Raw genomic sequence first — 22,948 nt, forward strand, 5'->3', positions numbered from 1 at the left:
TCTAGCAGGGCTTTAACGATCCGCGGGGCGGGGGCGGGGGCGGGGCTGGGCGGGGCGTCTGCCCGCCGGCGCGTAGCGTCAAACCTTACTCCTCATTCACCCCGCCCCTCATGCCCCGCCTCCACTGCGGATGCCTGAGGGCCAGACCGGTCTTCCCGGCATGCATTGCCCGGGACGAGGCAAGTCTGGCGCCAAGCGCGGGCCCGGAGCGGCCTTCCCGGAATCCTTTGCGAGGTACCTGGCGACAAAATGGCTGCCCGAGGGAGACGGGCGGAACCTCCGGGCCGGGAGGCGCCGGGCCCCGCGGGCGGCGGCGGCGGCGGGAGCCGATGGGCTGAGTCCGGGCCCGGGACGTCGCCCGAGAGCGGGGATGATGAAGTGTCGGCCGCGGGTTCGAGCCCGGTGTCGGGCGGCGTGAACTTGTTCGCCAACGACGGCAGCTTCCTGGAGCTGTTCAAGCGGAAGATGGAGGAGGAGCAGCGGCAGCGGCAGGAAGAGCCGCCCCCGGGCCCGCAGCGACCCGACCAGCCGGCCACCGCCGCCGCCGCGGGTCCCGGGGATCCGAAGAGGAAGGGCGGCCCGGGCCCCACGCTCAGCTTCGTAAGGAGCCGCGGGGGTGGGGGCGGGCACCAGGGCCTTCCTTGGCAGGGGGAATCGGGCTCGAGAAAGGGGAGCGGGATCCAGGTCCACCCTCCGACCCCGATGAGGGAGCCGTCCGGGTCACCCGCTGAGGATTCGGAAACTGGATTCTCGACGAGAGAGGTCTGGGGGCGGAGGTGGGGACCCCCGCAGTATGCCCGCAAGAACTGGGAGCTGGGGGGAATTCCATTGGAAACAGCGCTCCGAGGATGGGGAAACCAGGATACCAGGATTCCTGTTTGAGTGGAATCCCGAACTTTGGATACTGGGACCATCTCCCACTATGGGGATGGGGGGCATAGTCAAGTCTGGACTCTGAGCTGTGTGGATGAGAGACTCAGACTGCTTACTGTGTGACCCTAGGAGATTTGCTTGAGTTCCCTGAGTCTCATTCGTCCACTGTCCATTTATTGAGCACCTTACCTTGTGCTGGGCAGTGTGCTAGGTGATGGGTATGATGTGTTGATTATGACAGGCATCTCTGCTTTCCTGGGGCATCTGATCTGGTCTAACCTCATTTTCCCTGCTTGTAAAAATGGGCATCATCGCATCTTCTGATGTGATTAGCACTGGGCCTTTCTTATAGGAAGGGCTAAACCAGTGGTTCTCAACTAGGGACGATTCCCCTCACCTCATCCCCACATTTGCCAAAGTCTGGAGATATTTTGGTTGTCAGAACTGGGGGAGGGAGTGCTATTGACATTTATGAGTAGAGGGCAGGAATGGTGCTCAACATCCTACAATGCGCAGAACAACCGTCTCCCCCTCCCGAACAAAAATGATCCAGTTCAAAATGTCACTAGTACATGCGATTGAGAAACTCTAGGCCACAGAAATGGTACCTACATTGATTGTCAACTCTGAGCTTGCTTTGTCTCTGGTGTTGAGAGCGATTCCTGTGGTATGGAGAAAAAAGTGTGGTGTGGTGTGAGAGTAACGAACTGGGGGTCAAGTTTCTTCATCCGTCAAAAATAAGTGTGAGAATAGTCCCAGCAGCGCAGGTCACTTAATGCCTGGCTGAGGGATAGGGATGGGATGTCTGTAAAGCCTGTTGCAGCCCCTGGGGCACAAGAAACCCTCAAGTGTGTGGGAGAAAACAGGACCAGGATGAAAGTTCAGAGCAAGACTTATGTTTGAGGAAGGGGAAGTGGCAGGACCTGGGCTGGTGTGAGAACTGGGTGGAGGCCGAGTGCCCCTCTGTGAGTGAGAATAGCAGTAGTTGTCGCTGCCTGTTTCATTTGTTCATCAAGGGGCTGTTTGCAGGAGCACCCGCAAAGAGGCCAGGCCCGGTTACGTGGAGGGGAACAGTGTCGCTTGGTGGTTAAGAATGCTGCTCTGTGGCCTAGACACACCTGACCCTGAATCCAGCTCCACTGCTTGCTCTTGGCATGATCCATGGTACAGGCTTCTCCTTTTCAGAGATGTTTCCTCATGTTTACAATGGGGATGGTAACCTTCATCGTAAGGTGACTGTGAAAGTGGAAGGAGATAGTATATCCAAAGCACTTGGCACAGGGCTTAGCATACAGTAAGTGCTCAATAAAGGGAGCTGTTGCTGTCTGTGTGGTTTCTACTAGGGGAGGGTGAGGACAGTGCTCGTCCCCACCGATGTGGGAATTCTTTTCTCTCCCTGGGAGGGCAGCCCGGGGGCCCAGGACTGCCTGGGCATCATGGGCCCAGGGCAGGCGCTGAGTCGCGTGTGCTCCTCTCTGATTGCTGCGCAGGTCGGCCGGCTGGTGGAGCTGGGCGCGGCGTCGGGACGGGCCACCGGGCCGGGCTAGGAAGGTGTAGTGGGCCTCAGCGCCGCCAAGGGCGGGCCCCGGCTCCTGTAACCGTTGCAGTCTTCTGTCCCTTCACCCAGGTGGGCAAGCGCAGAGGCGGGAACAAACTAGCCCTCAAGACGGGAATAGTAGCCAAGAAGCAGAAGACGGAGGATGAGGTGAGCAGGCTGGGTGTGGGGGGCCGCCCACGTTGCCTTTTCCTCCCAGCCTCAGTTCCTGGCCCAGGTGCCCTGTCCCTCCCTCCTCAGTATCTAGCCCTTGGATGGGTGTACTGGGTGGGGGAGGAGGGCTTTCAACAAAGTTCCCAGATAACTTGATTCTCCATATCTTTGCCTCACACCCAAGACCTTTGCGGTGACTCTGTGGGTGGGTCAGCTGTCTCAGGACAGTCCTGACCCTGGTTCCTGGCCTCCTTGGCATCTCCTTCCCAACCCCCGTGTGTCCCTCCCCTCCCCCCAACAGGTATTAACAAGTAAAGGTGATGCATGGGCCAAGTACATGGCAGAGGTGAAAAAGTACAAAGCCCACCAGTGCGGTGATGATGATAAAACTCGGCCCCTGGTGAAATGACCCCCCTCCCTGCCTGCCCACGGCCTGGGACTCTGCGATGTACATAACTATTTAATGCAGCGGCAGCGCGGCAGCCTTTTTCCCCCAAGGACTTATATACAGAAGGAAACCGAGATGCTTCCCGCAGCTGCTGCAGCTGCGGACGATTCTCCAGGACTCTTTTTTACCTTGAGCACTTGCCTCCTGAGACTTCATAGAACAGTGGTTTACTGTCCCCTGTCTTCCCAGCTCCTCCCTCTCTCTGGCTCTTTCTGTCTTCCTCTTCTCATCCTCTCCTCCCTCCCTTTAGCCATCACTTCTGGGAAGTAAAGAACCTGACCTAGTGCTGGAGCTGTGTGCTTGGTTTGCCTTCTTTGCTGTTCTCCAACCTAAGCCCTCCCCTCATGGCCGGCACTGCACCCACCAAAGCCTGGATCTGGCCCAGTGAGGGAGGGATATGGGAGGGTGTGGGGGGAGAACGAGGGTGCATCACCTCCTGTAGGCCTGAACTCTCCTCAGGTCTCACCCCTGACTTTCCCCCCACTGTTGGGTGTTCTTGTTCAGTGTCTCTTCACAGTCCCATTTGGGCTGGGCCAAAGCTGTCAGTTTGTTCAAATCAGAAGACACTGAGCACCTCTGGTGTGCTTGGGTTTTTCTGGGCCCTGCGGCTGCTGCAGTGAACAGAACAGACCATGCATGCTCCCTGCCATTGTGGAAGGAAACAGACACAGATGAAAGGGGGAAGCCATTCTGGGAGGTGACTGCGAAGGACAGGATAGAGGCTGCAGGGAGGGGTTTATTTTAGTTGACACATCTGACCAGAGTCCTGAGGGAGGTGAGAAAGCCTGTCCCAGGGGTAGTGAACAGCCAGCATAAAGACAGGGAGAGTGCCTGGCCCTTATGGGCAGCTTTGAGGAGGCCCCTATGTCCGGAGCTGGCTGAGTGAGGAGCATGGGTGGATTATATGCAGAGCCTTGTGTGCCAGGGTGAGAATTTGGGTGAGAAACCTTTGGGGGGGTTGTGAGGTAAGGAGCAACATGATGTGTTTTATTCAGTATGTCTTAACAGGATCCCTCTGGCTGAAGGGGTCTGGGCAGAACCTGGGAGATGGAGGAGGCCAGGCGATGATCAGGCAAGGGGAGGTGATGGGGTGCTGGCAGTGGAGGAAGTAAAGAGGACTAGGATCTGGATTCCCATGGGGCTGCTCTGTCCTGCCAGCTACCTGTAGCCCTTCCAGGGAAGGGGCTTGTTTGTCCCACCTTGCAGAACATGACAGTTGATATATCAGGGGACAAGGTATCCTAAAGGAAACCTGATGCCCCTAGTGCCCCTCTAGTACTCCTTGTACTTCTGTGTCTTCCTGGCCTCATTGCTCATCCTGCTGGAGCTGAAGGCTGCCTGGCTGCCTGCTTTCCCTGGAGCCCACAAATATTTTAAGATGCCCTTGCCTCCTGACCTCTTTTCAAACCTATTAGACCTGGAGCAACATCTAGGCCCCCCAGCTGTGGGCCCATCTCCCAGGCCTTCTCAGGCACGAATGCTGAGCAGCTCGGCACTCCTGCCCATCCTAGGGCCAGGCTCCCAACCCTCTTACAACAGGAGAGCATCATGACTCTGAGGATCAGGTGGTAACCATGTGCTTGGCCCTCCACCACCCGTAGAGGCAGGGGGAGGAGGGCTGAGGTAGCACCTACCCAGCCTCACACTGCCAGATTCAGCCTGTGGAGCTGTGGGGCATTCCAAATACTGAGCACAAAAACACCAAACTCTCTGTCCTAGTGGAGCGAACATTCTGGTTGGGGGAAACAGACAAGAAACAAAATACAGAACACCACATGGTTATACATTCTGTGGCGGGGGAAAAAAGCATGAAAGGGGGACTGTGATGAGAGTGGGAGAGATGGCAACTTTAAGTTGGTCGGGAATAGCCACACCATTTGTTTCAAGTCCCGAAGGGGGTGGGGCAGGCAGTGAAGATGGTTCTTGGAAGAGTGTTCAGGCTAAAGGAACAGCAGGTGCAAAGACCCTGAGCTGAAACCACGCCCGGCTTGAAGAGTGAGCAAACAGCCTTTGGAACAGGCAACATGTCCCCCCTCACTTCCTGCTAACACACTGTAAGCCTTGTCTGGTTTATTTTCCACATCACCTCAATGGTTTCCCTCCTACTTTCAGGATGCTGAGCTGGCCCAAGTGTGACTTTAACCTTGGGGATGTAGTGTGGGGGAGAGGACATAGGAAGCCAATGGAGCCAACTCTACCTCCTCCTCCCTCAAAGCCACCCACAGCCTCTGGATCTTTAAAAAGAAACATAAGTGGGAGAAGTAGGTCGCCCCTGCAGCAGCTCAGCCTCTATTCTGGAGTATCAGGAGGCAGAGGGAGCTGATGGCGTCCCAGCACCTCCTTTCACTGAGCTCACCTGCCCTGACCTGGGGAAAGTCTGAAGAGGGAGGAGAATCAAATTCAGGTTTTGGTGAGTCACACAGTCCCAGCTTCAAACTATTCTGGTGTCTGTTTGCTGTGTGATCTTGGGCAAGTCATTTAGCCTTTCTGTGGTTCAGGTTCTTCATCTATAAAGTAGGGATAAAATACTGAAGCTCCTTGTAGAGTGAAGTTCTAAAGTAAGGGCACTGTTCATACAGCCATCGTTAACTCTGACAAAGTGGCTGTTATTGCTTCTCTAGGTGAAGCAATTGGCTTGTGTTTGGGGACCGTGTTTGAGAAATACCTTGATAGGAAGGTGCAGTGTGATGAGATGATCAGGCAGGGAGGCTGTTGTAAACTGAGAGGTGTTTTGTCTCCCATCTCAGATTCACGGTTGGGCATCAGTTCTTTGAGTTTCTTTTTTGCACTGAGCGCTTCTAGTTGAAGTAAGTTTGCCGTGCACAGCGCTGTTGTGAGAATACCATTTGTACACTGAAAGGCAGTAGGTGCATAATAAATACGGGGAAAAAAATTTTTTTTTGATTTTCGATTCAGTACTGAAATTCACCATCAGGGGAGAGGAAGAAAGATCTGTGATCACACGAGGGCCAATACTGTGGACTATACAGGCAGCAGGGGTCACATTATTCTGCCCTAACTCCTCTCTCCCCCGAGGCCTGCTCGGGGCCGTTGGACACTAGACATATTAAAAGTAGGGGGTGAGCATTAATTTTCTCCTGCATCTCCAACTCGCTCCCCACCTGACCCTTGTCTGAGGCAACCCCCAACCGTGAGCAGAAAACTGCGGTTCGCATCCTCTCCTGAAACCCCCAGATCCCGTCCCAGCCCCTCAGCCTCACTCTTCCTTCTGCTCAACGCCCAACTCTAGGGAGCTCTCCAACCCCTCAAATTCGAGTCTCAGCCAGAGACGGTAAGCGCGGCGACGCGGGCGCACGGCAAGATGGGATTTGTAGTTCTAGGCCCTCACGATGCGCGAGGGAAGACCATTGCGCATGCGAAGGCGGCGGTTCTCCGCACGTGTCCCTCAAACCGGTTTCCTGTCTAGCGGAGCCGGCTGAGGTGGGAATCCAGTCCGCTACTTTAGGGATCCCAACTCCTGAAGTGGAGTTTGGCGCCAGCTGACCCTTCCCAAAACCCTGGCGGCCCCAGTATTCGGCAAGAGAGGGCTTAGGTACCTGTTTTTCATGAATGAACGGAGCCAGGACTGACTTTGCCAATGGCAAGTGGACTGAGAAAATTGTCCCCCTCCTCCAGGCTGGGGCAAGAATTGACCTGTGCCTCTCCCGAGGCCAAAACGTCCCTCAGGGCAGGGCTGGGTTGTTCTTTGGGATTAGAGCCCTAGTTGATTCAGTGAATTCAGTAAATATTGGTTTAGGGAGGAGCCAAATACGGTAAAAGGACGGCCTTGAGCCTCGGAGTAAAAGCCACGTTTTTGAAGAACAATTTACTGCAGGTCTTGTAATGCTTAACTTGGATTATCTCAAACCCAGCAAACTATTCTTATACCCATTCGACAACTGGGGAAACTAAAGCTCCGAGGGGCATAAGGTCGCCCAACTTTTTGTCAGGAGGGCGGAGACGTGGGGAGGGGGGAACGGGGACGCTCATGCTCCTCCCTACTCCGCTTTACTCTTAAGAGAAAGAAAAGGGGTGCCCTACTTTGTCCTCAGACGGCACAAGAATCACGGAATGTCTTTTTTCATCTTCCTTCCCTTACCTAAATTTCCTTAACTGTTTCACCTCATTCAGCCTCAGGGAACGAAAGGAGACAGGCCTTTTGCTCTAGCGTTTATTAGTTCATTTCGTTTAAAATTTTATATCCTCGTGGGTTTATTTTTTTATATCCTTTTAAAAGTTGTCAAACAGTACTAGAAAATAAATAACGCAAAATATGGCAGAGGCTTCTTCAGGAACCCAGCCCGTCTCAAGCACTCCCTTTGTCTGACTTTCCCTCCTTTGTCTCGGGTATAAAGTCCACCCCAGGCTCAGTCCCCTCCACTCTTTCTCTGCACGCACATGTACTCCTCCCAAGTACCGTCTGGATGGAGGAAGGAAGGCACAGTTAAATTCTTAGAGGAGGGGTGACAAAGTCGCAGGTGGCTCTGACTGAAGCGTTTCCAGGTCCACCATACACCAAAAAGTCCCACGCGCCACCAAACTCCTAGTTCCAGAAAAGAGCTCCTGTCAGGCCGGCGTTGAGGCAGGCTGAGAAAACGAGATGGTGGGAGGACCGGCCGGCCAGAGAGGCCTAGAGAGCCGTCATCTCTTCGGTCACGTGACCCGGCCTCCGCTGGGCCTAGGTCTCCCGGTGCCAGGCCACGTGCGACGGCTGTTTCTCCTGATTGGTTCTTCTAGGCCAGTTTGAACGGCGTACGGAAGCCTCCGCAGTTCATATACGGCCGCGTTTTTTTTTTTTTTTTTTTTTTTTTTTTGCTCCCTGTCTTTGGCTCCCTCCTTCCTCGCGAGTCTCAGGAGAAGCCGCGGCTTAAGGCCCCGCTGCTGCTGCCCGAGGCCGGGTAAGTGAGCCTCACCCGGACCCTAACCGGCTGGGCCCCGGCTTGCGTCGACCCCCGCAGGGCTTCAGGCCTGCGCGGCGCGCGGCCCGGGCGTCGGGGCCGCGCCTGACCGAGAAAGGCCGAGAACCCGGTTGGGCCCGATTGAGGAGGCAGCGAGAATGGGCCGGGGCGGGGGAGGGGGGAACCGAGCCGGGCTTAGGGGGTGGGGCCTCGGAACCGGGCCAGGTCCCGGTGCCGCGAGAATCGGGCCAGTGGGGCGTCTGGGGTCGGGCTGGAGGGGCTCTGATTGGGGGAATCGTATGGGGACTGCTTAGGGACTGATTGGGGGACGTCGCGAGGATCGGGTGTGTGTAGGGGGCTGTTTCGGTGGGGCATGGTTGGGTCTGGTTGGGGGAGGCCGCATTGAAAAGTTGGGGGGGTGCTTGTTGGACCCTGATAGGGAAAGGGCTTCAGACTTCGGCCTAGAGGGCTTTTCTGGGTCTGACTGCGAGGCGTCGCTGGGATCAGTTGGAGGAAATGCCCCGGGGAGTGTTCGGCCAGGTCTAATTGGGGGTAGCCGCAGGGATCGGACGAAGAGGGTTTTCGGTTCGAGGTGGTGGGAGGCTTGGTCGAACTTGATTGGGGGAAGCAGCAGTGACCCGTTAGCAGGAGTTAATGCTGACTGAGGCGGGGGGTTGGAGCGCTGTGGGGGGAGGCTTTGCCAGACCTGATTGAGGAAGCGACAGGGACCCGTCCAGGGGCCTTCTGTCGCCGGATAGGTGGGCTTGGTTGACTCTCCTGCGGAGAGGCATCAGGGACCTGTCTGGAGACTGCTTTGGGTCTGATTAAGGGGAATCGCTGGACTGCGTGCCGGCACGGGAGAGACCACGGGGGCTGGGGCGCTATCGTGTTCTGGGGCAGGGCCCCTGGATGGGGAGGTGGCTGGGCCCTCGCCTAGCAGCTTCGAGGGAAGTGGAAGTCTTAGGGCCCGGAGCCGAGGGCGGCGGCATGGGCCGCGGTGGGCTGAAGGCCCAGTCTTGGGTGGGATGAGGATCCGCCGGGTCCCGTCGCCACCTCGCATGGCCCGCTTCCACATACCCGCGCCCGCGCTCCCGAGCCCGCGACTGCGCGGCCGTGGATGGCGCAGCTGGCGGGGACCCCGCACTTGGGCGGGCGTGGATCAGCGGCCTCCCTCTGTCCGCCGAGGACGCTCCCGCCCTGCTACCAACGCCACCACCTCTGCGGGGGCTCAGCCCGGGACTCACACGGAGCCCCTGGGATCCAGCGCTGATCCTGGCCCCTACCCCCGCAGTTCACCTTGCACCATGGACTGGCAGCCAGACGAGCAGGGCCTGCAGCAGGTCCTGCAGCTGCTCAAAGACTCGCAGTCGCCCAACACAGCCACGCAGCGCATCGTTCAGGATGTATCCTTCCTTCCTTCCGGGTCTGGGGGGCCGGGGCAGACATCTGCAGCTCCTGAAGGCCAGAGAGGAAGGGGTCTACTCCCTAATTCTTAGACTCTTTCTGCTGTGGCAGGAGCAGGCCTTGGCAGAGAATTAAGGATTAGGATTATTGGGTCCCATTCCCAGAGGAAATGTGGCCTGGCAGGAGAAGGGGGCACTTTTAGCTGGTGCTTGGCTTTAGTTGAATTTCATGGGTAAAATTTCCTTTTTTCAATTGGTCATTTAAAATGCTGTAAGTTAAACTTTTAAATTATTTAAACCATTAGCAAGTTTCACTTGAAAGTGTGAGTTCCCTTCTTTTTTTTAAAAAAAAAAACCATGCCACATTGGATTGCTAGTGAGTGGAGCTGCCAACTTCAGAGAGCGCTGAGTTTGCTAACCCTCTCCTGCTCTGGCCAGATCTTCAGGAGTGGTGGGAAGCTCAGGCATGCTCCCCCACCCGCTGTATGAATCTCATGTGCCTGAAATGCTGTGTTATTCTGGGCATGGGGGTTGACAGGTGGGGTTCCAGGAGCTGGTTGCCTCATCCCCATAGTCAGAAGTAGTATCAGCTATATGGCAGTAAGGGGGCTCTGCCTGGGGAAGACCTCTGTCACCCAAGACCCTTAACAACCTAGCAGAAACTCAAACAACTGAACCAGTTTCCCGACTTCAACAACTACCTGATATTCGTCCTGACCAGACTCAAGTCAGAAGGTATGCCCTTGGTGTCCCTCCACACAAGCCTGACCCCACTTTCTCCCTTGTGGTTCCCTGAGCCTCAGCCCTCTTCCCCCAGATGAGCCAACTCGCTCTCTCAGTGGCCTCATCCTCAAGAACAACGTGAAGGCACACTACCAGAGCTTTCCACCACCTGTGGCCGACTTCATCAAACAGGAATGTCTCAACAACATCGGCGATGCCTCCTCGCTCATCCGGGCCACCATAGGTAAGAGGGTGCAGCGGGAGTCAGCCTGTGATGATGCCCTGAGCTGTCACTCTTGGCCAAGAAACTTCTCAGTGTGTTAAGGATATTGATTCACAGAATGTTCCAGCACCGTGGATGGTAGTGTAGTACTGTTATTACTGCCATTTTACAGATGAGAAAACTGAGGCACATAGATGTTAAGGGATTTGCCTGGCAAGTAGCAGAGCTCAGAAGCGACTAGGTCAGGTCCATGCTCTGAACCATTCCCTCCTGAAACAGCTGTTCTCACTTCTGAGAAAAGAACCTAGATGGCTTCTCCCTCACCTCCTCAGGTCTTTGCTCAGATATCAAGGTGTCACCTAGTAAGGCCTTCTCTAGCCTCCCAATTAAAAATTGCTACCCTCATCCTCAGCACTTGCTAGCCATCTTCTCTGCTTTATTTCCTCCCTTATCTCTTGGCATCTAGCCACCCAGGTCTTTTGCTGATTTATCTTTACCTCACAGCCTCCCTCACTAGATAGTCAGGTCCTAAGGGCAGGGATTTTGTGTTTAGTTCTGTGCTGCATCCCAGGGCCTGAAACAGGGCTGGCTCACAGTAAGACTCAGAGGATCTCAAAGAGTGTGTAGGGTTACAGGCGGTAGCGCACAGAAAGTGTGTGTCTGGAGTGAGCGCGCAGCAACGAGGGCTGGGGCGCCAGGCAGGCCTGCACCCAGCCTGAGGCAGCGTCCTTTCCTGGCCGCCCCAGGCATTCTCATCACCACCATCGCTTCCAAGGGCGAGCTGCAGATGTGGCCCGAGCTGCTGCCCCAGCTGTGCAACCTACTCAACTCGGAGGATTACAACACCTGTGAGGTAGGGGACGAGCCATGGCCTGCCTGCCTAAGCGGGAGCTGGGGCCAGACCGGGACCCACACCCATGTGCCTGCTCCCCTCCACTCAGGGAGCCTTCGGAGCCCTGCAGAAGATCTGCGAAGACTCATCCGAACTTCTGGACAGCGATGCCCTCAACAGGCCCCTCAACATCATGATTCCCAAGTTCCTACAGTTCTTCAAGCACTGCAGCCCCAAGATCCGGTGGGTGCGGCTCCCCAGGGGCCTGCAGGGGGCCTGGAGCAGGTGGGACAGGTGGGGTCAGGAGTGACCCACGTGCGCCTGCCCCCTGCCAGGTCCCATGCCATCGCCTGTGTGAATCAGTTTATCATGGACCGGGCCCAGGCACTGATGGACAACATCGACACCTTCATCGAGGTGGGCCACTGGGCTGGGGAGGGGAGCAGGGGGAGGGCCGAGGGCCCAGCCACAGCTGACCCCGGCTTCCCTGCAGCATCTGTTCGCCCTGGCCGTGGATGATGACCCTGAGGTGCGGAAGAACGTGTGCCGTGCACTGGTGATGCTGCTGGAAGTGCGGATCGACAGGCTCATCCCCCACATGCACAGCATTATCCAGGTGCGCCTGGCCAGGGCCAGCCCGCGTGTGCGCTGAGGGGTGGGAGGCAGGTGGGGATCCACCCCTAGCCGGGCCAAGCCTTAGCCTTTCTCCCATCCCACCCCAGTACATGCTGCAGAGGACCCAGGACCATGATGAGAACGTGGCCCTTGAGGCCTGCGAGTTCTGGCTGACACTGGCCGAGCAGCCCATCTGCAAGGAAGTCCTGGCCTCCCACCTGGTCCAGTGAGTGCTGCTTCTGCCCTCTGTCCCACCCCAGCCTCCACCCCTTGCCATGCCTATGCCTTTCCTTCCGGTCAGCTCCTGCGCTAGCCTCAGTCCACATCTTGTATCTCGGCTTACTTTTATTCCTGTGCACGTTTATTTTGCAAACGGTAAGTATGTAGCTTTAATGACTTAAAAATTAGGTTAAGTTATAGGTGGAAAAAAGTGAAGACTCAACAGAGGCTTTAGGCATAGCTGGATCCAGGTGCTCAAAGGATGTGAAAGGCGCCTGTCTGGTCTCAGATCTGCTTCCTCTATGTTGGCTTTGTTCTCAGGCACAGCCTTCCCTCGTCGTAGTACTGTGGCCTTCTGCAGCCTTCCAGCTCAGGAGCCTCAGAGTAAAGAAATTCTCTCTCAAGCAGTATCTCCGCAAAAGTCCTAGGGCTGATTCTCCTTGACCAACTTGGATTACTTTTCTATCCCCGAGTCAGTGAGGGCTCTAACGAAAATCTCCGATCCCAAGGTGCATGGGCTCCAGCTGAGGGGGCAGGCTGCCCTGCCTGTTTGGTCCCCTAACCAGGCCCCATCCTAGGGAAGTGCCTGGTGACAGGGCCACATGTCCCTGTTTTATGGTGTGCTAGGGGTCAGGCACTATTCCAAGCTTCTCAGTGTATTCAGGGGTCGGGAATTCACTGAGTGGCCAGGGGTCTGGGTCCAGAACCTTCCTGTGGAGCTAGGAGTAGTGTCAGCTCTGACCCAGTTACAGTGGCTGAGACTTGGCTGAGATAGTACCCACTAAGGGAAATGAGTGGGTGTAGCATAACTAGGATCAGCATGTGCAGTCGGCCCCTTGGCTCCCTGACCTCCTCCCCTCCCCCCTTCTTCCCTCTTCCCCAGGCTGTAAGCCCCCTCTGGGGCCCCTGCATCCTGATTAACAGCCTCTTTTCCAACAGGTTGATCCCTATCCTGGTAAATGGGATGAAGTACTCAGAAATCGACATCATCCTGCTCAAGGTAAGTTAGGGCTGACCACCAGGCACAGGCAGGGGGATGAAGGCTGGGGCACTGGGGATGGGGGCCTCTGTGGTGCTTAGCCATCTGCCTGGCTCCACAGGGGGATGTGGAGGAGGACGAGGCCGTCCCTGACAGCGAGCAGGATATCAAGCCACGTTTCCACAAGTCACGCACAGTGACGCTGCCCCATGAGGCCGAGCGGCCTGATGGCTCTGAGGATGCGGAGGATGATGACGACGACGATGCTTTGTCCGACTGGAATCTGAGTAAGTGGCCGGGCCTGGGGTGAGAAGCGGGAAGTAGGGGGCAGCAAGCCCCGGGCTCCCCTCTCAGGAGGGAATCAGAAGCCTATATGGAGCAAATCATGAAGATTCTAATCATGATCTCTCATCCCGGGGGGCACAGAGAGGAGGGCTGGTGGCCTGCCTGATGTGCCTCCCTGAGCCCGCCACCCCTTCCCCCCATCTCCCCTCCCACCCCAGGGAAGTGCTCGGCGGCTGCACTGGACGTCCTGGCTAACGTCTTCCGGGAGGAACTGCTGCCCCACCTACTCCCCCTGCTCAAGGGCCTCCTCTTCCACCCCGAGTGGGTGGTCAAGGAGTCGGGCATCCTGGTGCTGGGCGCCATTGCTGAGGGTATGTGACCTGCCAGCCTGGCTGCGCCTGACCTCTGATCCCCACGTTGGTGCGAGACTGGGGCTGGCCCAGGCAGGCTTGTGGGGGGCGACGCCATCCCCAGGTTCTCTCCAGAGGCCTGCTCACCCCACTCCAAACAGCTCTGGGATTTGAATCTTCCCTTCAGCCCGTGGGCCTGAAAGGGACCCCCGAAAGCAAGCTCTCTCCTTAATTCTCATGACAGGCCATAAGCATAATGACAGCAACAATGAAACAGGCACTTCTGCAGTGCTTGCCCCACAGCAGGCAGCCCTGTCCTGCGGGCTCACTACCACCTGAGGAGGTGGGTTTCTTAGATGGGGGAACTAAGGTGCAGAGATAATCAACGGCACTTCCCTCGTCACCCAGAGTGAAGCTGGGCCTCAAACCTGCTCTGGCTGCGAGGCTGGCCTGCCAGAATCAGAAGTGTGCAGTGGTGTTTCCTTAAACTTCACACGGTGTGCTTGTGCTGTATTGACACGGTTTCCAGGTTCCCCTTGTCCCGATGGATGGGGTGTACAGCGTGAACTACCAGAGGGCTTTGCAGAACTGTTACAGGCAGCACACACAACCCCCTCAGCATCCAGGCCTGCTAGAACAAGCAGAGAGGGCAGCAGGAGCCCTCACCCTGGAGAGCTTTTCAAAGTTGTCTAAGGAAATGTTTCCTCATATAATAAGTAATGGGTCTTATGTTAACAGGACACATAACACGTTACACAATGCACATATGTATTTTAATAGACTATGTGAAGTGTTCTGCATATATAATGGGAAAAAGATCTCAAGGAACTGACCCTAAACTGGTAAAAATAGATCTCATGGCTTGGGATTATCAGAGGGTGTGCTATTTATTACCTGTGTTCTGTAATGAAAAGAGAGACACAGTTAAGGGTTTTTAAAAAGAGAAGATGTAAAGTAGAAAAAGAAAAATCACAAACATCCAAGAAAGGTTTCAAAGGAAAGGTCCTTTCTGTCCATCTGCGTTGTTACTGCCCATAAAGCCCAAGTCAGTGTGCAGCTTGGCCATCTATGAATGAACTAGTGACCAGATAAAAACATCACAAGCCCTGGAATGGGGTGGAGCTGATGGAGAGGAAAGTCTTGCTCTGATGCCGTTTCCCATCCCCATCCTGCCTTTCACTGGCTCTGTGACTCTGAGCCAGTTATTTAACTTCCAAGCCTCAGTTTCCCCATCTGTCAGGTGCGGCTGATCCTCTCCCCAGGAGGGTGGATGTGACCCAGCCCAGTTGGGCTCAGCCTTGCCTCTGTGCCGGCTCCTTGCAGGCTGCATGCAGGGCATGGTGCCCTACCTGCCAGAGCTGATCCCGCACCTCATCCAGTGCTTATCAGACAAGAAGGCCCTGGTCCGCTCCATCGCCTGCTGGACCCTGAGCCGCTATGCCCACTGGGTGGTCAGCCAGCCCCCTGACATGCACCTCAAGCCTCTGATGACAGAGCTGCTCAAGCGCATCCTGGATGGCAACAAGAGGGTACAGGAGGCGGCCTGCAGGTGAACCTCGACCCCTGGCCCCACAGCCCTCACCTCACCTGGCCCCACTGGCTGCTCTCTGGGAAGTGATGATACTCATGACCCCTGACATTGTACTGATTTCTCACGTATTCGTACTGGCTGATCCCGAGTGCACCCTCTCTGACCCGACTCAGAGCCCAGCCCTGCCCGTGGCTGCTTGCTAAACCCCTTCCCCCTTCCAGTGCCTTCGCCACCCTGGAGGAGGAGGCCTGCACGGAGCTGGTCCCTTACCTCAGCTATATCCTGGACACCCTCGTTTTTGCCTTTGGCAAGTACCAGCACAAGAACCTGCTCATCCTCTACGATGCCATCGGCACCCTGGCCGACTCTGTGGGCCACCACCTCAACCAGCCGGTGAGACCCCACAGCGGCTCCCTCCTCCCGATCCCTGTGCCCCTTGGCATCCGGTGACCTGGCGGCGACCCGTGTCGCACGCCAGGGACGTGGCCATGACCTCGACAGGCAGACAGACAGACCCGGCCCCCAGCCCTCGCCCTGTTCCCAGTCTAGTGGGGGAGACAGACAGTTATGAGACAGCGTGGTAAGTGCTGTGCCGGGGGAGCTCAGGGGCCTGCAGGAAGCAGGAAGAGCTGACTCAGGCTCCAAGGGGCAGGAGGGGGGTGGGAGTGGGGCTCGGGATGGGTGAGAAGGGAGTAAATTAGAAGGGCCTGGAGGTCTGGCTGGATGGCGAGGCCTCGCAGGGCCCCATGAACCAAAGCGAGGAGCCTAGACCTCATTGCTCAGATGACGGGCACCTCTGAGTCACAGGGAACCCTGCTGGTTCCCAGGCCACCACCCACACCCAGGGAGCCCCAACTTCCTGCTCCCCTTCCAGGAATACATCCAGAAGCTGATGCCTCCGCTGATCCAGAAGTGGAACGAGCTCAAGGATGAAGACAAGGACCTCTTCCCTCTGCTGGAGGTGGGTGAGCTCCAGGCCCTCTCCCGAGGCCCCGTCCCACCCACCTGAGCTCACCTCTCCTGCCCTCCTCCTTGCCAGTGCCTGTCGTCAGTGGCCACTGCCCTGCAGAGTGGCTTCCTGCCCTACTGTGAGCCCGTCTACCAGCGCTGTGTTACCCTGGTGCAGAAGACACTGGCCCAGGCCATGGTGAGCATCCCTCCAGCACCACCCCATCACCCGCTCCTCTGCTGCTGCCCCAGACTGGGCCCACTCCCCTCACCTGCCTGCCCCCTTCTGTGCCCAGATGTACACCCAGCACCCTGAGCAGTACGAGGCCCCTGACAAGGACTTCATGATCGTGGCGCTGGACCTGCTCAGCGGCCTGGCTGAGGGCCTGGGCGGGCACGTGGAGCAGCTGGTAGCCCGCAGCAACATCATGACACTGCTCTTTCAGTGCATGCAGGTGGGTGGGCCCCTCGCGGGCCTCTAAGTGGACAATGGTGACACCCAGCAGCCTTTGTGGGCTGCCTTGGGTGGATTCAGGGCCTTGGTTATGCCCTGAGGACATCAGGGAGAAAGGACCCATTAAAAAAAAAAGCTTGTAATTATTTTTAAAAGTGATTCAAATAAGACATGTAAAATCTCATTGAAAAACCTAACAATGTAGAAAATTAAAAAGTAGAAAATAGGAAATGTGAAAGCACAAGCCCCTCCAATATCACGCCCCTACCCCCCAGCGCATTGAGGATGGGCAGCAGTTCCAGGTGCTCTCTTCTGTAGTGGTACCGAGCTGGGCATTCTCGTTCACATGCCCCGAGTCCCAGATGTACAGATGGGGCCTGTAGCCTTGGCACTGGGAAGTGGCAGGGTCAGGTCATGCTCCAGGAACTGTTCCCTTAGCTGCCCTGCTCTGAGGGGTTAGTTGGGATCCCGGCTGGTTGGGGGAAGGGGAGCCTGGCCACGCTGACCCTGCTCCAACCCCCAGGACTCGATGCCTGAGGTCCGGCAGAGCTCCTTCGCCCTCCTGGGAGACCTCACCAAAGCCTGCTTCATCCATGTCAAGCCCTGTATCGGTACGACCCCCATTTCGTCCTCACCCCATGACCCCAGCCCTGGCCTCAAGTGATGGAGAGATGACCTGGGAGGACTGTGACTGCACTGGGATGTATTCGTACTGTCTGACGGGGCCTGCCCCGCAAGTGTCAGAAGCTTACCCTGGCTGGCCCTCCTGCTCAGCACCCTTCTTTCTCCCTGCCAGCTGAGTTCATGCCCATCCTGGGCACCAACCTGAACCCCGAGTTCATCTCTGTCTGCAACAATGCCACCTGGGCCATTGGCGAGATCTGCATGCAGATGGGTAAGTGCCCCACAGCTGGGCAGGCCCTGTCCCTCCCCATTGGCTTGTTCCCAGCCTGGGCCCAGGAATCTGGCTCTAACTGACAGGTTCCCTCTAGAGGGCCCTGGTGCTCCTTGAGGAAGGCTCCAATTGGCCAGGGACAAGGGGACACCTCTGAGCATTTTCATCCGAGATGGGGACACATGGCTGAAAGGCCATCTGTAATTGGCTTTTCCAAAGAGGCACAGGACAGGAGGCCTGTACTTATTGGACTACTTGTCACCTCCCTCCCCGCCAAGCAATTGGCTGAAAGGCCCCCTGGGATTGGTTGGGAGACTGTCACTGCTTCTCTGCTCTCTGCCTAACCCCACAGGGAGGCTGGGTGGTGTGGTCTCACCCTGGTGTCCAGCAGTGACGCCAGGGAAGCTTCTGGTGTTGGGAGGGTGTAGGTCTGTCTCTGGTTGGCCATGGAGCCTGGGCAGCAGATAGCCAGAGAAGGTTGCTTGCTCCCTCACTGGTTGGCCAGTGTCTGGATACAACTCAGGTCAGTGTGGGTGGCGTGGGCTGTGTGGGGCTCTGACTGGCCTGTCCCCCAGGGGCAGAGATGCAGCCCTACGTGCAGATGGTCCTCAACAACCTGGTGGAGATCATTAACCGGCCCAACACGCCCAAGACGTTGCTGGAAAACACAGGTGGGCCCCAGGCCTGGGCCCTTGCCGCTCCCTTGCCCGCCTCCTGGAGGTGGGGTGTCCTGGCTGGGAGGGTAGCTGACAAGAGGCCTTGGGAAAGAACCAGGGAGGGTGACTGGAGGGACCTGGAATGGGGCTATGGGAGGAGGCCTAAGAAAGATGTTGGCCTCGGGGGAGACCTGGGAGAGACCCAAGTGGGGCGGGGAGGAGACCCTGACCAGGCCAAGCTTGGGGGCCCAGGGAGCTGGCAGGAGCTATTCTCTTGGGGCCCGTGGGGCGGGGCTGGTGCCTCGTGCTAGAGGCCCTGCCACGTACCGGGGCCGCTCGGGGTTGCAGGTCGCCTGACGAGTCCCTCTGCCATTCCAGCCATCACCATCGGCCGCCTGGGCTACGTGTGCCCACAGGAGGTGGCACCCATGCTGCAGCAGTTCATCCGGCCTTGGTGTGTGCCCACCTGTGTGGGGCCTGCCGTACGGTGGGCTGGGCGGTGGGGGGAGGGTGGGACAGGCCCGACCCAGTCCCTCGCCTGTGCCCACCCAGCCCCTACCCTGCCCACCCGTGGATGCCCGACCCAGCCCCACCGAGCCCTGATCTCCTGCTTCCCCCACGCCTCACAGATACATGTCCCATCCCAGCCCCACCACCCACTGGCCCGCCACTCCCTGCTGTCCCCCACAGATGTACATCCTGCCTCAGGCCCACTGGCTGATTCCCCACTGCTTACCTTCCCCACAGGTGCACATCCCTCAGGAACATCAGGGACAATGAGGAGAAGGACTCGGCCTTCCGAGGCATCTGCATGATGATAGGCGTCAACCCCGGGGGTGTTGTGCAGGTTGGGGCAGCTGGGCTCTGAGGGAAGTTGCTGGGGCTGGGCTTGGACGGCCCCTCACGTGGGATCCGTCACGTTTCAGGACTTTATTTTCTTCTGCGACGCTGTAGCCTCCTGGGTGAGCCCGAAGGATGACCTTCGGGACATGTTTTATAAGGTAGGGCTCCCGCTTGGCCCTGATCTAGTCTCGGAAGGCGGCAGGGTGGGGAGAGACCGAGTTCATCTTCATCTTGCTCCGCTCCGGGGCGCCCCTCACCCCCTCCCTCGCTGCAGATTCTCCATGGCTTCAAAGACCAAGTTGGGGAGGAAAACTGGCAGCAGTTCTCAGAGCAGTTCCCACCGCTGCTTAAGGAGAGGCTAGCTGCCTTCTACGGGGTCTAGATGAGTACTGCGACTGCCAGGTGAGGAGGCCGTGTGCAGAGAGGGCTGGCGCTGTTGTGGGGGCCAAAGGGGCGCAGGCCCTGACCCTCTCCTCTCCTCACAGGTTTCTGTCTGCGTCGTCGTCAGAGGGGTTGCTGGGGAGCGCGCTGCGTCCAGAAGTCGCCGTGCCCTGGTCGAGGGGGGTTAGGGAGGAGTGAGTGGGACCCAAATCCAGACGCCCTCCCCGTCCATCTACCTGCCATACCCGGCCATAGGCCGGTCAGCGGGTGGGCAGGTGGGTGGGGCCTCCACGTTCATCCTATAAATGGGAGGGGGGTGGGACTTCTTGGCAGCAAGGGCCCCTTGCTCTAATTGGGGTCACCTCAGGCAGCCTACTTGGGCCAGCCACGTGTGGGAGGGAAGAATCAACACGGCCGACCAAATCCGGCTTAGGATGAGGCAAGGGAAAAGCAGGTGGGGAGGGGGGTCCTTGTAGAGACACGTACACTCACACGTACACACGTGGCTACACGCATGTGCGGGCGCTGCAGCCAGCCAGGCTGGGCCAGCCGCCCCACCGTTTCCCCGACTGCATGGAGACAGTAGAATTAGTGAACCCCTGAGTTAACTCGTAAGGCCTTCCGTGTAACCTGCATCTAGAGTTTAAGAAGCTTCTGCTGTTTTGCCGGAATTGGCGGTGATTAGGGAGGGCTGGGTGGGTTGGGGACCTCCGCTGGGACCCTGGGGCGGGTGGGGGGGAAGAGGACGGCCACCTTGGGGCCGCCCAGTCAGCACGCACACGCTTTGGACCTGCTCCGCACACTTCTTGCCAGCTCTGTGGCAGCCTCAGCCAGTGTGTCTCCCTCCTTGTCCCGTCCCAGCCAGAAGAGTGGGGACCACCGAAGTGGCCGGGGCTGGCCAGAGGTCGCCCTTTTCTCCCTCCCCTGTGCTCCAGTGACTTTCGAAGATGCTGGGCTGGAACTTTTTCCCCGAGGAGAGTTGGGGGCAGCCAGAGCTGCTGACATCTACCCCTGTGTCTCTCCATAAGCAAGTCTGTTTCAAAGGCAGTCCGTTTCTCTGCTTCCGAGAGCCCTCTTCCAGGCCTGGGTTTTAACACAAGGGCCGAGGCTGAGGCATTTAATTGATGGTGATAGAAAACCAAGGCTTATGCTTTGCCAGCAAGAGGGAAACCGAAGGCTTGGAGGAAGGGAAGGGTGCTGTATTCCCTTACCCCACTCTGGCCCTGGGACTTCCTGATCATCACAGCTCCCAGTAGGCCCCAAGACCCCACCAGATTGGGGTAGCGATCCTAGGGAAACTTCTGGGATTGGTTGGGGATGCAGGCACAGTGGGAGAGGCTCCCCTAGAGAGAGGAGGTGTGGTTGCTTCCCAGTTGGCCTCAAAACTGAAACCAAGCCTTGAAGCCCCCTTAATGTCGTTTTCCTCTTCCCTGCTTTCTACTTCTCTGGGGGCCTCTTTTTGCGGTTTTGGGGGTTTGACTGGATTCCTGCATTCTGGGGCCTGCTCCATGCATCCCTCTCGAGCACTGGATCACACCCTCATCACAGCCCTGTGTCTATCAGACAGGGTCAGGCCCCACCTCTCTTCCAGGGGCACTTGGTGCACATTCCATAAACTCAGCTGGTTCCCCCGCTGTGAAACTCCAGCAGGTCTCTGGAAGCCATTTGTAAAAAAAAGAAAAGAAAAAAAAATTAAATACCATTTAATTTTCTGGTAATTCCAGTTCTTTGGAGCATCCTCTGCTGGGTCTTGGGGTGTGTGGATTGGCTGTCTGATGGGATTGGTAACCCCTTCTCCATCCAGGATGGGGGGCCTCCAACCACCTTCAGGGAAGGGGAGCCTGGTTCTAGTTATCTTTTTTCTTTTTCTTTTCTTTTTTTTAATTAAGGAAACTATTTAATTTTTTAATTTATTTTTTTGTTGATTTTTGCACAACGAAGTTTCAGCTTCTCAACCTTTTCCCCTGCGCAGGGCTGCGGACCCTGACTGGCCTCGATCTGCAGTCCCTCTCGTTCCCACATCCCTCCTTCCCCCTCATCCTCTTCTTCCTGCGGGCTCCCAGGGTCTGTCCATTTGTTACCGTGCTGTGCTGGGGACTGGCGCCAAGGTGGCGTGAGATTCCACTTGTGTAGAACTTTGTTGAGTAAAGATCAGTTTCTTGTGAAACCCTTGGTCTCCATCTGGCCTCTTGTGTCCTGGGCTTTGGCAGTAGAGAAGAGATGTCGAGGGGGGCCTGGGAAGTTTTAGAAATAGGGATGCACAGGAATCAGGTCAGGAAATAATTGTGGGAGTGGGGAAGTAAGTAAGGTTAAAGATTAAATGTGGTAAAAAAGAAAAAAAAAGATTAAATGTGGTAACGTAACACATGCAGTGCAGTCTCTGGGACATAATTACAGCTCACTAGAGCCTGAGCTCACTAAAGGGGACCCATTAGTGTTACAGCCCAGATTCAAGATCCCCATCTACTAAAGACTAAACTGAGTGGCAAGGAGCAAGACCTTGCAGCATTCTTATAATCTTTAACTTCACAACTCTGGATTGCTGGGCAGGTTAGACATTTTTGTAGAATGCTCAGCGCCAAGCCTGTGGGACATAGGTAAATATGTGCAACAGTTAAAGGCAAATGAGAAACTGCTCATCTGGGGACGCACAGGCCTCAGGATAAAATCTTGCTGCAACCTCAGTACAGCCCAAGCATCACCTGCATCAAACTGGGAAAATTTTTTGAAATGCTGACACACAACCAACTTCCGTTTAACAAGTGTGTGCATTTTAGTGAGAGGAAAGCTAATCAGTGAAACAGCGATATGTCCCATAGAGAAAAATACAGCGGGGAGAGGAGAAAAAACGTTATGGAAAATGGTCACAGTCTTGACAGTAGGGTACTCTGGGACTTCCCTGGTGGCGCAGTGGATAAGAATCTGCCTGCCAATGCAGGGGACACACATTCGAGCCCTGGTCCGGGAAGATCCCACATGCCGCGGAGCAACTAAGCCCGTGCACCACAACTACTGAGCCTGGGCTGTAGAGCCTGTGAGCCGCAACTACTAAAACCCGCGCGCCTAGAGCCTGTGCTCTGCAACAAGAGAAACCACTGCAAGGAGAAGCCCGCGCACTGCAACGAAGAGTAGCCCCCGCTTGCTGAAACTAGAGAAAGCCTGTGCGCAGCAATGAAAACCCAACACAGCCAAAAATAAATAAAATTAAATTAAAAAAGAAAAAAGGGGGAGGGAACAGCTAGTGCTGCTTAGAATTTGTGCGTTAACACTGCCTGGCTCAAAAGAGGCTGTCGGTAAATGAGATGCTGTTTTTATCAGTAGGATTTTGGGTAACTCAGAGTTAACTTTCACCGAGGTCTCTGCAGTGTAACTGCTTGTTTCTGGCTCCGGAAGAAAAGAACAGGAGTTCGAGTCACTAGCATGCCCAGACTGCGAACCAGGAAAAAGGGGTTTTCTATCTGTAAGGTCAGTGTCACCTGTGAGAAGTGCCTTCGACAGGGCGTGTTTTTCAAACCAGAGTCCGCTGGCCCTCTGCATCAGCACCATCAGAGATGCTAGTTTAAAAAACGCAGGAACCAGGAATCTGCATTTTCCAGTTCGGGGCCGACGCGGCTGAAGAACGAGACCCTTCCAGGGAGCTGGCTTTCAGTCTGCGGCCAGTTTCCCCACGACCCGCTCGCTTCC

At 56.4% G+C, this 22,948-nt stretch overlaps 2 protein-coding genes, 1 long non-coding RNA gene and 1 other non-coding gene across 13 annotated transcripts; 3 read left to right on the top strand and 1 right to left on the bottom strand.

Moving 5' to 3' along the window:
* The first annotated feature begins 178 nt into the window (after positions 1-178).
* On the top strand, positions 179-3,320 carry TRIR (telomerase RNA component interacting RNase). 2 transcript variants are annotated; one of them, XM_029218617.1, is made up of 3 exons: positions 182-600; positions 2,501-2,578; positions 2,883-3,320. In XM_029218617.1, exons 1-3 carry the CDS (start codon positions 250-252, stop codon positions 2,988-2,990), a joined length of 537 nt encoding a protein of 178 aa, XP_029074450.1. In that variant the 5' UTR covers positions 182-249; the 3' UTR covers positions 2,991-3,320. The 2 variants fall into 2 exon arrangements, with proteins under 2 accessions (XP_029074452.1, XP_029074450.1); XM_029218619.1 differs by lacking the exon at positions 2,883-3,320 and having other exon boundaries at positions 179-577; positions 2,501-2,577.
* A 3,110-nt stretch (positions 3,321-6,430) lies between these two features.
* TNPO2 (transportin 2) lies at positions 6,431-21,436 on the top strand. Of its 9 annotated transcripts, XM_029217156.1 has the most exons (25): positions 6,433-7,927; positions 9,219-9,330; positions 9,990-10,065; positions 10,148-10,297; positions 11,023-11,129; positions 11,218-11,351; positions 11,444-11,525; positions 11,602-11,724; positions 11,831-11,949; positions 12,882-12,942; positions 13,043-13,208; positions 13,425-13,577; positions 14,880-15,105; positions 15,309-15,480; positions 15,962-16,048; positions 16,127-16,234; positions 16,332-16,490; positions 17,013-17,100; positions 17,286-17,384; positions 17,960-18,055; positions 18,389-18,494; positions 18,788-18,887; positions 18,967-19,041; positions 19,158-19,285; positions 19,369-21,436. In XM_029217156.1, exons 2-24 carry the CDS (start codon positions 9,232-9,234, stop codon positions 19,263-19,265), a joined length of 2,694 nt encoding a protein of 897 aa, XP_029072989.1. In that variant the 5' UTR covers positions 6,433-7,927; positions 9,219-9,231; the 3' UTR covers positions 19,266-19,285; positions 19,369-21,436. The 9 variants fall into 9 exon arrangements, with proteins under 9 accessions (XP_029072988.1, XP_029072989.1, XP_029072982.1 ...); XM_029217155.1 differs by having other exon boundaries at positions 6,431-7,927; positions 18,967-19,285; positions 19,369-19,949; XM_029217158.1 differs by lacking the exon at positions 6,433-7,927 and having other exon boundaries at positions 8,310-9,330; positions 18,419-18,494; positions 19,158-19,259; positions 19,369-19,949.
* LOC114893519 lies at positions 15,165-15,234 on the top strand. Its single transcript, XR_003792937.1, has one exon. It is a non-coding gene; the product is annotated as a small nucleolar RNA SNORD41 (small nucleolar RNA).
* Positions 21,121-22,923, bottom strand: LOC114892352. The gene is made up of 2 exons (XR_003792707.1): positions 22,741-22,923; positions 21,121-21,498 (listed from the first exon to the last, which is right to left on the bottom strand). It is a non-coding gene; the product is annotated as an uncharacterized LOC114892352 (long non-coding RNA).
* Between the last annotated feature and the right edge of the window lie 25 nt (positions 22,924-22,948).

Source organism: Monodon monoceros, unplaced genomic scaffold (assembly GCF_005190385.1).
Source record: "Monodon monoceros isolate NGI ecotype Baffin Bay Population unplaced genomic scaffold, NGI_Narwhal_1 Super_Scaffold_12, whole genome shotgun sequence".
Lineage (NCBI taxonomy): Eukaryota > Metazoa > Chordata > Mammalia > Artiodactyla > Monodontidae > Monodon > Monodon monoceros.

What these genes read in the sequence shown, in the direction of transcription:
- TRIR (XM_029218617.1), top strand. Translation starts at nt 250, where the DNA reads ATGGCTGCCCGAGGGAGACGGGCGGAACCTCCGGGCCGGGAGGCGCCG. An exon ending in CGGGCCCCACGCTCAGCTTC is followed by an intron (nt 601 to 2,500) that starts GTAAGGAGCCGC and finishes CCCTTCACCCAG; the next exon opens with GTGGGCAAGCGCAGAGGCGG. An exon ending in AGCAGAAGACGGAGGATGAG is followed by an intron (nt 2,579 to 2,882) that starts GTGAGCAGGCTG and finishes TCCCCCCAACAG; the next exon opens with GTATTAACAAGTAAAGGTGA.
- TNPO2 (XM_029217149.1), top strand. Translation starts at nt 8,953, where the DNA reads ATGAGGATCCGCCGGGTCCCGTCGCCACCTCGCATGGCCCGCTTCCAC. An exon ending in ACATCGACACCTTCATCGAG is followed by an intron (nt 11,526 to 11,601) that starts GTGGGCCACTGG and finishes GCTTCCCTGCAG; the next exon opens with CATCTGTTCGCCCTGGCCGT. An exon ending in GCCACCACCTCAACCAGCCG is followed by an intron (nt 15,481 to 15,961) that starts GTGAGACCCCAC and finishes CTCCCCTTCCAG; the next exon opens with GAATACATCCAGAAGCTGAT.